The sequence below is a fragment of the Eleutherodactylus coqui genome, chromosome 4 (genome assembly GCF_035609145.1).
Source record: "Eleutherodactylus coqui strain aEleCoq1 chromosome 4, aEleCoq1.hap1, whole genome shotgun sequence".
NCBI lineage: Eukaryota > Metazoa > Chordata > Amphibia > Anura > Eleutherodactylidae > Eleutherodactylus > Eleutherodactylus coqui.
The window spans coordinates 74,765,083-74,779,705 of record NC_089840.1 but is presented as its reverse complement, the minus strand read 5'-3'; the positions used below and the strand labels follow the sequence as shown (position 1 = coordinate 74,779,705).

The 14,623-nt window shown below is 47.1% G+C and overlaps 1 protein-coding gene across 3 annotated transcripts in view; it reads left to right on the top strand.

Annotated features, from left to right (window-relative positions):
- SCARF1 (scavenger receptor class F member 1) overlaps positions 1-14,623 on the top strand; it is a 64,304-nt gene that overhangs the window by 16,187 nt on the left and 33,494 nt on the right. For 2 of the 3 annotated variants that reach the window (XM_066599673.1, XM_066599671.1), the window contains exons 2-3: positions 1,267-1,328; positions 2,477-2,578. In XM_066599673.1, coding sequence (XP_066455770.1) covers positions 1,267-1,328; positions 2,477-2,578 — 164 coding nt within the window. The remainder of the gene's footprint in view (positions 1-1,266; positions 1,329-2,476; positions 2,579-14,623) is intronic. The other variant, XM_066599672.1, reaches the window with a different exon arrangement.

Sequence of the window (14,623 nt, the reverse complement as noted above, 5' to 3'; positions counted from 1 at the left end):
TTAAGGTACAAAATAGGCAAGAGTCGCCCATCATATTCGGATTGTACTGCGCTTTGTAACGATCTTTAATGACTGAGATGTCTTGTGTGCACAATACACAGTGAATAGAACCCATTGATTTCAATTGGTTCTTTCACAAGAGCGTATTTTTTGCACAATGTACAGTCGCGTGAAAAAATACACAGCATGACCTTGTTGGGGCGTATTACACCCTGCAATAAGCCATGGAAGTGAATGGGCATGCACAAATACGCAATGAGTACGCAGGAAACCTGCTTACTTGCACACCATTTCAATGATGTGCAAATATGCAGTGTATTTGTGCACTTAAAAACACGCCAGATTAAAATGCACTTACGTCCATGTGAATGAACCCCAATAGTGGCCCCCATAGTAGCCCTAGTAGTAATAGTGACCCCCACAGTAATCTCATTAGTAATAGTGCCCCCATGGTGGCCACAGTAGTAAGTGACCCCCATAGTGTCCCCAGTAGTAACAGTGGCCCCTATAGTGGCCCCAGTAGTAAAACTGTCCCTTATATTGGCCCTAGTAGTAATGGTGACCCCAAAAGTGGCCTCAGTAGTAATAGTGCCCCCATAGTGACCAGAGTAGTCAGTGACCCCCATGGTGGCCAAAGTAGTAACAGTGTCCCTTATAGTGGCCCCAGTAGTAATAGTATCCCCTCTATTGGCCCCAGTAGTAATAGTGACCACCATAGTAGTCCCAGAGATGCTGCCTAGTCAGAGGCCAATAGAAACCCTCCCATTGGATCAGGAATAGGTAATCTGGTGTCATGAGGCACATGATTTATTGCGGAAGATATATCTGGATACAGCATTTTTCTCAAAGGGCCAAAACCTTTAGGTTTAATTTTCCTAATATATAGTTGGAAAATATTTTTGGCCTATAAAATGTATTTTATTTTACTTTGTTTTTCAGGTTCAAGGAGTTTTAAAGGATGCCCTGGAACCCCTTAAACATTGCTTTATAGCATTACATAAAGCCTGATGGAAGAGTACAGTAAACTGCTGCAAAAACCTAGAAATTGACTGAGTTTTTGCAGCAGCAAATTGAATAATTGAACATTTTAAGTAGTGTGCAGCATGAGGATTTCCAGGATCTTTGCATGTAGGTTAAAGAGAAAGTAATTTAGGGAAGAAAACATGCATAGTACAGTCTACACATCATCTGCCTAGTGTCATTTTCAGGATGTCATCAAAAGAAAATGATGAAACTAATCAACTTCCTGCTTCTCCCTTCCCCTAGTCTCACCAGGAAGTTGGTGTGCTGCCCAGGCTGGAAACAGGAAGGACGGGAGTGCTCAGCTGGTAAGTTATGATGTCCATCCTTGAAAGTTGACAGGACAAGTTTACCAGATAAATTAGGATGTCAGCTAAAGCTTAGCAGAGGATAAGGGAAAAAAAGGAAACAGACAACATACGTCTAAAGTGTTTCAGTAAAGGTACACCAATAACTGATATGTTGTGCTCACCTAGTGTCATTGTGCCTTCCGAGGCGCAATGATGGTCAAGTCTAGTCAATCCGAGACAAAATACTGGTCTGGTCTAGTCAAACCGATGTACAATGCTGGTCAAGTCTAGTCATTCCGATGTACAACGCTGGTCAAGTCTAGTCAATCCGAGATTTAATACTGGTCAGGTCTAGTCAATCCGATGTGCAATGCTGGTCAAGTCTAGTCATTCCGAGACTCAATACTGTTCTGGTCTAGTTAATCCGATGTATAATGAAGGTCAAGTCTAGTCATTCCAAAGCACAACGCTGATCAGGTCTAGTCAATCCGACGTACAATGCCGGTCACATGTAGTCATTCTGAAGTACAATGCTAGTCAAGTCTAGTCATTCAATCTTTTACGTTAAGCAATGCCTCTAACCTCACTGATTTCCTGACCATTCACACCCATTCCATCTTAGGGTTACTGTGCAGGAAAAAACTGTATGATGCTCTCCAGGCATCTTGCTGGTATAGGCCAATTTAGTTCTGCAGCTTATTAGCCTCCTAAATGGTATCCCAGAGCAGCCCTATGCGGTGTAGTGACATTATTGCACCTGCAAGCAAGTGTATGGAGGTGTCAGCAGACCATTATCTACTGTGTGGCCACCCTAAGAGGACAGCTCAGGGAGTCCATACAACAGCAGAGTTTCCCCGAGTGGGGAAGTTTTTTTAAGCTTTTCCCAAAAGGAGAACTACTCCTTATGATGTTCATATGCCCTAATAGTGCCTTATAATATATTAGTCATGTGATCAGTAGAAGTGTTATGTCAATGATATTAATGTAATGTACTAACAATATGTCATTAACCTTCTTGGTCATAGTAATTTTCCAGCTACACTTACAGTACATACCCTGTGTAATCACACTGCATGAAGGATATAGAGGAAAATTTTAAGATGCACTTTATGTGTTTGCAAGAATTGTGATACAAATTGGTCTTTTTGCCTTTTCTTTCACCCCAGCAATCTGTGAGGGGGCTGATGCATGCAAAAAAGATGAAATTTGCATAAGACCAGGAGTGTGTCGTTGTAAACCAGGTTTCTTTGGTGCTGATTGCAATACACGTGAGTACAATTATACAGACCTCTGTAGTTTATAACTGCTGCAATGATTAAGGCTGCTTTCACATCTGCGCTCGGGGATTCTGTTTTCTTGCTCTGTTCGAGGAGCAGGAAAGGGGAATCCCCTGGCCGAATGAACCTAACTTATGACGGAACCGAACAGCACCAAACGGACTCCATTGGCTATTTCTTACAGTACTTTGTGCTGGATCTGCGACTGAACCTCCGAAAGGAGGTTCCAGCGCAGATGTGAACCTGGCCTTATATCTAGATTACTAGTGTCATTTATGGATACTCCAAAATACCAAAATACAGCCTCTGTGACTCCTATGATGTTCTGGACCCTGCCTCAGTTGGCCATCTTACCTGCGGATAACCCCTCCCATGGAAATATTAGCAATTAAAAGGGTTTCTCAGCATGCAGATTTTCAGTACTTATCCTTACGTTAGGTCATCAATATCTGAATCCCAGAAAATCCTTTTATGGAAGAAAGTAATTGATCATATGGTAATATGGATTGCAGATTTTCCCACTAAAATGGCTTCAACCATCATACTGTGAATGAGCTGCACAACGTGCTGTGGATGTGCCTCCATATGTGACTTTCTATCCATCTGTGTGTATATAAAATCATCCAATAGTGGATAACCACCACACCATAAAATTTGTATTAACCTTATAAGGAAAACGCCTAATCAAACTCTCCAATGGGAGTGGATAGAGAATAAAGGATTTACTGCACATATACAACTTGCAATCATTGTGCATATGCATCAGCAGTCCATACAAAAGCACATTCGCATCATTGTGTCCATCACACATATGCATCAGTACCTGTCATGATAGAAAATATTTAGATCCTGGTTGTCAAACAACCACGATCAGCTGACTGTCGCCATGACAAGTTATGGACACTGAACGATTCAGTCCAACAGACCAGGAGAACAGTTGTTCCATTAAAACTCCAAATATGGGTCTGTATGACAGGAGCTGATCAATAACAGAAGGCAGCTAATTAACTAAATAGGAACATATGTGGACGAGGTGATGATGCAAATATTCTTTGGTGTAGAGTGTTTGGACGCTGTCACAAAACTTCTGTAATGTCACTATTAGAGATGAGCGAACGTGTTCGTCCGAACTTGATATCCGTGCGGATATTAGGGTGTTCGGGATGTTCGTTATTCGTAACGAACACCATGCGGTGTTCGGGTTACTTTCACTTCCTTCCCTGAGACGTTAGCGCGCTTTTCTGGCCAATTGAAAGACAGGGAAGGCATTACAACTTCCTCCTGTGTTGTTCCAGCCCTATACCACCCCCCTGCTGTGAGTGGCTGGGGAGATCAGGTGTCCGCCTAATATAAAAGTCGGCCCCTCCCGCGGCTCGCCTCAGATGCCTTGTGAGTTAGATGAGGGACAGTGCTGTTTGTACCGGAGCTGCTGTAGGGAAAGAATTTGTAGTTAGTGTAGGCTTCAAGACCCCCAAAGGTCCTTATTAGGGCCACTGATAGCTGTGTGTTGGCTGCTGTTAGCAGTGGCAATTTTTTTTTCTTCTCAAAATCGCCTCTGCAGAGCATTGCACCCTCCATTGATACTGCAGGGAAAGAATTGTGTAGGCAGGGCCACAACACAGTTATTATTCATTGAATATACGCAGTGCGGCCTTTTGCTTGTAAAACAAGTGAAAAAAATTCTATTTGTCCTGCCTCTGTCCGTCCTAAGGGCGGTGGACACGTGTCGGCTGCGTGTGCAACGTTTAAAAATCATACGCACCCAGCTACGGTTTACTGCTGGCTTCGCCATTTGCTTTCCTTAATTGGGAAAAAAAATACCTGCTCTGCCAGAGTTAATAACTCTGCTACCCTCAAGTTCTGTGCCACATTAGCAGGGCCACAGCACAGTTATTAAACTTCTCATGTTCATTGAATATACGCAGTGCTGCCTTTTGGTGGAAAAAAACTGAAAAAAATTCTATTTGTCCTGCCTCTGTCCGTCCTAAGGGCGGTGGACACGTGTCGGCTGCGTGTGCAACGTTTAAAAATCAGACGCACCCAGCTACGTTTTACTCCTGGCTTCGCCATTTGCTTTCCTTAATTTGGAAAAAAAATACCTGCTCTGCCAGAGTTATAATAACTCTGCTACCCTCACGTTCTGTGACACATTAGCAGGGCCACAGCACAGTTATTAAACTTAGATTATTCATTCACTAGAGGCAGTGGGGCCTTTCGTTTTCAAAAAAGGGAAAAAATTATATTTGGCCTGCAGTCTTGCGCCAATTTATTTCCTGCCTGTGAAATCAAATCACTGGTAATACAGCATGCTGAGGGGTAGGGTTAGGCCTAGAGGACGTGGACGTGGCCGAGGACGCGGAGGGCCAAGTCAGGGTGTGGGCACAGGCCGAGCTCCTGATCCAGGTGTGTCGCAGCCGACTGCTGCGCGATTAGGAGAGAGGCACGTTTCTGGCGTCCCCACATTCATCGCCCAATTAATGGGTCCACGCGGGAGACGGTTATTAGAAAATGAGCAGTGTGAGCAGGTCCTGTCCTGGATGGCAGAAAGTGCTTCGAGCAACCTATCGTCAACACGCAGTTCTGCGCCGTCCACTGCTGCAAATCCGAATCCTCTGTCTGCTGCTCCTCCTTCCTCCCAGCCTCCTCACTCCACTACAATGACACTTGCTCAGGAGCGGGAACACTCCCAGGAACTGTTCTCGGGCCCCTGCTTAGATTGGGCAGCAGCGGTTCCTCTCCCACCAGAGGAGTTTATCGTCACTGATGCCCAACCATTCGAAAGTTCCCGGGGTCCGGGGGAAGAGGCTGGGGACTTCCGCCAACTGTCTCAACAACTTTCTGTGGGTGAGGAGGACGATGACGATCAGACACAGTTGTCTTGCAGTGAGGTAGTAGTAAGGGCAGTAAGTCCGAGGGAGCAGCGCACAGAGGATTCGGAGGAAGAGCAGCAGGACGATGAGGTGACTGACCCCACCTGGTGTGCAACACTTACTCAGGAGGACAGGTCTTCAGAGGGGGAGTCAAGGGCATCAGCAGGGCAGGTTGCAAGAGGCAGTGCGGTGGCCAGGGGTAGAGGCAGGGCCAGACCGAATAATCCACCAACTGTTTCCCAAAGCGCCCCCTCGCGCCATGCCACCCTGCAGAGGCCGAGGTGCTCTAAGGTCTGGCAGTTTTTCACAGAGACGCCTGACGACCGACGAACAGTGGTGTGCAACCTTTGTCGCGCAAAGCTCAGCCGGGGAGCCAACACCAACAGCCTCACCACCACCACCATGCGCAGACATATGATGGCCAAGCACCCCACAAGGTGGGACGATGCCCGTTCACCGCCTCCGGTTTGCACCACTGCCTCTCCCCCTGTGCCCCAACCTGCCACTGAGATGCAACCCCCCTCTCAGGACACAGGCACTACCGCCTCATGGCCTGCACCCACACCCTCATCTCCGCTGTCCTCGGCCCCATCCAGCAGTGTAGTTCAGCGCACCGTCCAGCCGTCGCTTGCGCAACTGTTGGAGTGCAAGCGCAAGTACGCCGCCACGCACCCGCACGCTCAAGCGTTAACCGTCCGCATAGCAAAATTCATCAGCCTTGAGATGCTGCCGTATAGGGTTGTGGAAACTGAGTCCTTCAAAAGTATCATGGAGGCGGCGGCCCCGCGCTACTCAGTTCCCAGTCGCCACTACTTTTCCCGATGTGCCGTCCCAGCCCTGCACGACCACGTCTCCCGCAACATTGTACGCGCCCTCACCAACGCGGTTACTGCCACGGTCCACTTAACAACGGACACGTGGACAAGCACAGGCGGGCAGGGCCACTACATCTCCCTGACGGCACATTGGGTGAATTTAGTGGAGGCTGGGACAGAGTCAGAGCCTGGGACCGCTCACGTCCTACCCACCCCCAGAATTGCGGGCCCCAGCTCGGTGGTGGTATCTGCGGAGGTGTATGCTTCCTCCACTAAAGCACCCTCCTCCTCCTCCTCTGTCTCGCAATCAAGATGTGTTAGCAGCAGCATGTCGCCAGCAGTCGGTGTCGCGCGGTGTGGCAGCACAGCGGTGGGCAAGCGTCAGCAGGCCGTGCTGAAACTACTCAGCTTAGGCGATAAGAGGCACACGGCCCACGAACTGCTGCAGGGTCTGACACAGCAGACCGACCGCTGGCTTGCGCCGCTGAGCCTCCAACCGGGCATGGTCGTGTGTGACAACGGCCGTAACCTGGTGGCGGCTCTGCAGCTCGGCAGCCTCACGCACGTGCCATGCCTGGCCCACGTCTTTAATTTGGTGGTTCAGCGCTTTCTGAAAAGCTACGGCTCTGCGCACATTTCCGCAAGTCCCACACGGACGCTGCCACCCTGCGCACCCTGCAACATCACTTTAAGCTGCCAGTGCACCGACTGCTGTGCGACGTGCCCACACGGTGGAACTCTACGCTCCACATGTTGGCCAGGCTCTATGAACAGCGTAGAGCTATAGTCGAATACCAACTCCAACATGGGCGGCGCAGTGGGAGTCAGCCTCCTCAATTCCTTTCAGAAGAGTGGGCCTGGTTGACAGACATCTGCCATGTCCTTGGTAATTTTGAGGAGTCTACCCAGGTGGTGAGCGGCGATGCTACAATCATTAGCGTCACCATTCCTCTGCTATGCATCTTGAGAAATTCCCTGCAAACCATAAAGGCAGCTGCTTTGCACTCGGAAACGGGGGCGGTGGAAGACAGTATGCCGCTGGATAGTCAGGGCACCCTCCTGTCTATTTCTCAGCGCGTACAGGAGGAGGAGGAGGAGGATGAGGAGGAGGGGGAAGAGACAGCTTGGCCCGCTGCTGACGGTACACCGGCTGATTGCCTGTCATCCTTTCAGCGTGTATGGCCTGAGGAGGAGGAGGAGGAGGATCCTGAAAGTGATCTTCCTAGTGAAGACAGCCATGTGTTGCGTACAGGTACCCTGGCACACATGGCTGACTTCATGTTAGGATGCCTTTCTCGTGACCCTCGCGTTACACGCATTCTGGCCACTACGGATTACTGGGTGTACACACTGCTCGACCCACGCTATAAGGAGAACCTGCCCACTCTCATTCCCGAAGAGGAAAGGGGTTCGAGAGTGTTGCTATACCACAGGACCCTTGCGGACAAGCTGATGGTAAAATTCCCAGCCGACAGCGCTAGTGGCAGAAGGCGCAGTACCGAGGGCAAGGTAGCAGGGGAGGTGCGGAGATCGAGCAGCATGTACATCCCAGGCAGTGCAACAGTCTTTAAGGGCCTGGACAGCTTTATGGCTCCCCACCAAGACTGTGTCACCGCTCCCCAGTCAAGGCTGAGTCGGCGGGAGCACTGTAAAAGGATGGTGAGGGAGTACGTAGCCGATCGCACGACCGTCCTCCGTGACGCCTCTGCCCCCTACAACTACTGGGTGTCGAAGCTGGACACGTGGCCTGAACTAGCGCTGTATGCCCTGGAGGTGCTTGCTTGTCCTGCGGCTAGCGTCTTGTCGGAAAGGGTGTTTAGTGCGGCTGGGGGAATCATCACAGATAAGCGTACCCGCCTGTCAACCGACAGTGCCGACAGGCTAACACTCATCAAGATGAACAAAGCCTGGATTTCCCCAGACTTCTCTTCTCCACCAGCGGACAGCAGCGATACGTAAGCAATACGTAGGCTGCACCCGCGGATGGAAGCTACGTTCTCTCTCACCATCCAAAACGGGGACATTTCTGCTTCATCAATCTGTGTCTAATATTCCTCCTCCTCCTCCTGCTCCTCCTCCTGAAACCTCACGTAATCACGCTGAACGGGCAATTTTTCTTAGGGCCACAAGGCTCACTCATCTAATTTTTCTAAACAATTTTTATATGTTTCAATGCTCTTAAAAGCGTTGAAACTTTAACTTGAACCAATTTTTCGTTAAACTGGGCTGCCTCCAGGCCTAGTTACCACTTAAGCCACATTAACCAAAGTGATTAATGGGCCTGTCTTGAGTGCTACTATTGCTGACATGGAACGAAGACTACGCTCCCGCTATACTGCTGCTTCGGAATTCTTACTGGGGCCTGTCTTGAGTGCTACTATTGCTGACATGGAACGAAGACTACGCTCCCGCTATACTGCTACTTCGGAATTGTTACTGGGGCCTGTCTTGAGTGCTACTATTGCTGACATGGAACGAAGACTGCGCTCCCGCTATACTGCTGCTTCGGAATTGTTACTGGGGCCTGTCTTGAGTGCTACTATTGCTGACATGGAACGAAGACTGCGCTCCCGCTATACTGCTGCTTCGGAATTGTTACTGGGGCCTGTCTTGAGTGCTACTATTGCTGACATGGAACGAAGACTGCGCTCCCGCTATACTGCTGCTTCGGAATTGTTACTGGGGCCTGTCTTGAGTGCTACTATTGCTGACATGGAACGAAGACTGCGCTCCTCCTATAATGCTGCTAGTGATATGTTAGTGGGGCCTGTCCTAATGCTACGGCTGAAATGTTACGAATTATGGGCTTTGCCTATACCGCTGCTAATGGTATGTCTCTGGGGTGTGGAAACAGAGGCTTCCCAAAGACATGATGGCGGCGAGGCCATTTCCCACCAACGCGGTTACTGTTAAGGTGCATATAACCACGGACACGTGGAGAGGACACGTAGTGCCTCAAAAACATCCCCCTCCTCCTCCAACAGGGAAAACATTCTTGGCAAATGCCTTTGCATTGGTTCGTCTGGAGGCAGTCCAAGAATTTCACCTTTACCGACACTACAAGAGAGCCCCCCCACCATCCCCCCGCCACGGCCCACTTAATCCTGGCCACATTCCGAAAACCAACAAAATAAAACCGCGCTACTAGGTCCGCAGTCACCACCACATTACCACCAACGCGGTTACTGTTAAGGTACATATTACCAGTCTGACTGGGGCATGCAGACACCTTGACAGAATGAATAGTGTGTGGCACATAGGTTCCCCATTGCTATGCCCACGTGTGCAGCTCCTGATGGCGGTGGCACAGGATTCTATTTCTCATTGCTTCTGTACAGCATTGTGGGCTATCGCCCCGCCCCTTTTAAAGAGGGTCGCTGCCTAGCCATGCCAACCTCTGCAGTGTGTGCCTGTGGTTCCTCCTCATGGCAGACGCACTTCTAAATAGACATGAGGGTGGTGTGGCATGAGGGCAGCTGAAGGCTGCGCAGGGACACTTTGGTGTGCGCTGTGGGGGGGAGGGGGGGCGGTTGGGCAGCATGTAACCCAGTAGAAGTGGCAGTGGAGTGTCATGCAGGCGGTGATTGTGCTTTGTTGGAGGTAGTGTGGTGCTTAGCAAAGGTATGCCATGCTAATGAGGGCTTTTCAGAAGTAAAAGTTGTTGGGAGGGGGGGGGCCCACTCTTGCCACTATTGTGGCTTAATAGTGGGACCTGTGAACTTGAGATGCAGCCCAACATGTAGCCCCTCGCCTGCCCTATCCGTTGCTGTGTCGTTCCCATCACTTTCTTGAATTGCCCAGATTTTCACACATGAAAACCTTAGCGAGCATCGGCGAAATACAAAAATGTTCTGGTCGCCCATTGACTTCAATGGGGTTCGTTATTCGAAACGAACCCTCGAACATCGCGGGAAGTTCGTTTCGAATAACGAACACCCGAACATTTTGGTGTTCGCTCATCTCTAGTCACTATACTTCTTTCATTTAGTTAAATGATTGCAACATTCTAAAGTGAATGTTGAGCTTTTATGTTGCTTTTAGGTACAAAACTCTGCGCTGATTAATATCTTGGCTATTGGTGCTCCGTTTTTTTTTTGTTTTTTTTTAATCATAGTTCCAAATCCGCTGTAAAAACATAGAATTTCAAGATAACATGTTCTGTGCCTGCAAGCACCACTAGTGAGAATTTAAGAGCCTCCTGCATAGTGTGTTATTACTGCGTTTAATACATAACAGTATGCAGTAAGCTTCCTTTAGTGGCGGCTGCAGGCAGCTAGAATTATATTTGATTTAATCTATGTCTATGCAGGAGTTGGCTAGGTCTGTTTTAACTCCAACTGCTCTAAATATATATTAGGAAATTAGGGAGCGCAGGATTTGGTAACCTATTTACAGTTGCACTCAAAATTATTCAACCCTCATTGCAAATTAGGTTTATTTGACAAGTTTACAAACTTTTAGCTGTTCCAAAAAAAAATCAAACAAGAGCAATTTAAATAGCTCCAAACAACTTATATAACAAGTGGTTTCTCCAAATTCAGCACAAAATGCTACTTTAATACTACTGCGATGTCAGAATTATTCTACCCCTTCATGAAAAGCATCTTTAGTACTTTGTGATGCATAGTCAGTAGGGTGGCCCTTAGCTATAGGTAATTTTCCAAAAGTTAAACTTTTGCTGCTCCCACCCCCATAATCCTGTTCCTATCAACAAAAAAAGGCTGTGCAAAACTTCAGCTCAATCGGACGACTGCTAGGTGACCCTCAAATGCCTTGAAGTTGGAACATAGTATATGTGCAGTGTCCTGTAGGGTGACTTCAGACACAAAGCACACGTTGAGGAGCTGGGAGGATAGAGTGGTCACTTGTCACGGTGGAACTTACCAGGCTTCCCCACCGAGGGACACACGTAGCCTCGGCCAGAGCAGGGGTGTCCTCTTCTGGACACCCCTAGAAGAGGGATGGCCAATAAACTGGAGGACAGGGATAGCAGATGTCACGGGTGACGACACAGTTCCATTACCCACTGGTATGACCCTCAGCGATAAATAATGGAGCTGCAGACAAAAGTATTGTACCTCAGGTCCCTGGGAACAGTCAGGGCCTGGCAAAACTTTACTGAACATAAGTTCCAGATGATGGTACAATTTACACAAAATCTGCAGTGCAGGTAAAGAAGCAGACTTGAAAGTACCTTCAACCGGTGATCCTAGACTTCAGGACGACCGGATGTGAAAACAAATGGGTGGACCTCTACATGGTGATTAGAGATGAGCGAACGTACTCGGTAAGGCCGATTTCGCAATCGAGCACCGCGATTTTCGAGTACTTCACTACTCGGGTGAAAAGTACTCGGGGGCGCTGTGGGTGAGCGGGGGATTGCAGAGGGGAGTGGGGGGGGGGGGAGAGGGAGAGAGAGAGAGCTCCTACCTGTTCCGCGCTGCTACCCCCTGTTCCACCACGCCACGCCCCGCCCCACAGCGCCCCCAAGTACTTTTCACCCGAGTAGTGAAGTACTCGAAAATCGCGGTGCTCGATTGCGAAATCGGCCTTACCGAGTACGTTCGCTCATCTCTAATGGTGATCCCAGACTTCAGGATGACTGCGTAGGAAAAATAATCACTGAGTACCTCTGCACTAGGCCTGGCCGTATGCACCTTCTCTTACTCATGCTTTCTCTCTCTCTCTTCTTAAGGTACTCACTCTTCCACAGTTACTGTCACACAGGTAGTCAGGAACCGGTCTTCCTCCTCTATTCTTCACCACATGGGAGTTGAAGGTACTGGCACTCTCTCGTAGGAACCCGGAAGAATAGAAGACCTTTTCCCTCTTTTACACACTCCTATTTATATTCTCACTCATACCACGTGACAAGACAAATAGATACCTTGCAAGCATCTCCCAGGCTCATGCAAGCACTTAACTCCTCACTTGCTGCAGCTGTGCAATACACATAAGGCTGCCTGTCCACGGGTGATTTTCACTACGTGTTCCGCTGCGATAATCCAGCCACGGGAAACGCAGTGAACGCTTTCCATAGACTTACTATGGAAAGCGCAGCCCTGCTGTCCATGAGCGGAGAATTATAGCGATTCTCCGCTCGCAGGATTTAAATCCCGGCATGCTGCGATTTGCCCCGATTCTCAGAGGTGAGCCTATCTGTCAGCTCTCCACTGCGGCGGAGATCTGCCATGGGATATCGCTATGCCCATGGACAGGAGGCCTAACAGAATGACAACACACTTTTGCACAGAGCACCAACACAAGACATTACATGTATGAGATTTATGGAGGAGGCCAGGAATAGATGTACTGGGCCACTACATACGCATTACGCAATGATTAACCCTTTCCAATCTACTGTCTGACATCTGAAGACATTATGATTTAAGGCTGTACAGCTCCGATGGTGGAAGACGTCCGTCTGGGTTCTCTTACTGTATATTGCTAGCCTCTCTGCTGTTGGAGTCTATCCAACTTGCCACCTCATGCAGTACTGGCTTCAGCCAGCATATAGTGCTATTGTATAATGGCAGAAAAAGAGTAAGCCCCCTAGGAAAACCAGGATAGAAACTGGATTGGAAAGGGTTAAGTCCGTTCAAAAGCAGTATACTCTTCTCTATCTCGACCATTTTGTTTTTTCTTCTTAGAGAAATTTATCTGGACACATTCAGGCAACCCCAGCAACTGTTTAAAAACATACTGAATCAAATTTCCCAAAAGGTAATTCCAAAAAGTTCCTGAAATAACATCAAAAGTTTAAAAAATATTAGTTTTTTTTAAGAACTCGCACAACTTCTATAAGAGAAACGCATTTTTATTTACAGCAATAATTTCTATATAATCAAAACATAATGTGAACGAACAAACATTGAACATTATTTTTTCCTAACAGAGGATTTAGTAGCTGTAGTTCGGTCTCCGGCAACAATCTGTAAAACAAATTGTTTCACAGTTTACACCTTATGTAATCCTGAATGAGTTTGACGCCTCTTTCTGCAATATCACCCGCAACAACGGTCTTCTCAATATTTTCAATTCCACTTTAGTAACCAGGATCATCCCTCAATGTTGAAGGGTCTTTGTCAAGGAAATCGGTGCTGATAGAAAATCTCGTGAAGAAAGTAGTGATGCTACTTCTAACGCAGGAAGAGTCCTGCATGCAACGCTACTGCGCAATGTACAAATTGCATAACATAATTGTATGTTAATTTAGCAATAGCTGTGCTAATTAAATTAATGAAAACCCGCATTAATTTCCATTACTAGTGCTTACAAGTGATTATAAATAAAGTAACTAAAAAACATTTTTTATCTAAAAAAATTAATTTATGGGCAAAAATTTCATAGTTGATGAGGGTCGCTTTGCAGTTGTCCGATTTGAGTGAAATTTTTTCTCAAATTGCTTTTTTTGTCTATTGGAGTGAGATAGTGGGTGGGAGCTGAACTTTTCAAAAGTTGGAAAATAAGGGCCACCCTAATAGTCAGACGCCAATTTCTGCAGCATTCCTCATGGCAATGACCTCCAGTTTACTAATATCCTTGGGTTTGTGTGCTGCTACCACCTTCTTCAATTCCACCAAAGATTTTCTTTTGGGTTCAAGTCAGACAGCAATGACTGCAGCATCAGTATCTTCCAGGACTACTTCTGAAACCAAACCTTGGTAGACTTTGAGGTATTCTTGCAAATATTGTCTTGTGGAAGCCAGTGTTCCTTTAACATTGAATGTGTGAACTATGCTTCTAACTGCCTCTTTAGCAACATTCAGTGCCTTTGCCATCTTTTTGTATCCTTTTAGGTCTTTGTGCAAGGCAATGATCTATTCCCTTAACTTTTTGGACCACTCTATTGACTTAGTCATGCAGTCAAATGCCACCATCAATATAGCCCTAGCTAGTCCAGATATTTGAGGTGTTTTATGACAAGCACACCTGATGCAACTAATGAAGCCCTTCATTAGTTGCATCAGGTGTGCTTGAGACAACACCTGATTTGCAAATGCGTTCTCTTTTGAGGGATTCTATTCAGAGGCTGAATAATTCTGAGACCGCAATAGTCATTAAAAGTGGTAATTTGTGTTGAACTTGGAGAAACCACATATTATATTAGTTGTATTGAACTATTTAAATTGTTTGTTTTTTTTGCAAATCGCTGAAAGTTTGTAAATTTGGCAAATAAATCTAATTTGCAGTGGGGTTTGAATAATTTGGATTGCAATTGTAGATTTAAAAAAATGGGTAAACATTCATGTTAAGTTTAATTTACATAGAACTTGACTGCTTATGTTAGTGGTAAGATGCTTTTCTCTGTGAATCTTTAAAAATTGGTTCCACATAGCAGCAAGTTTTGA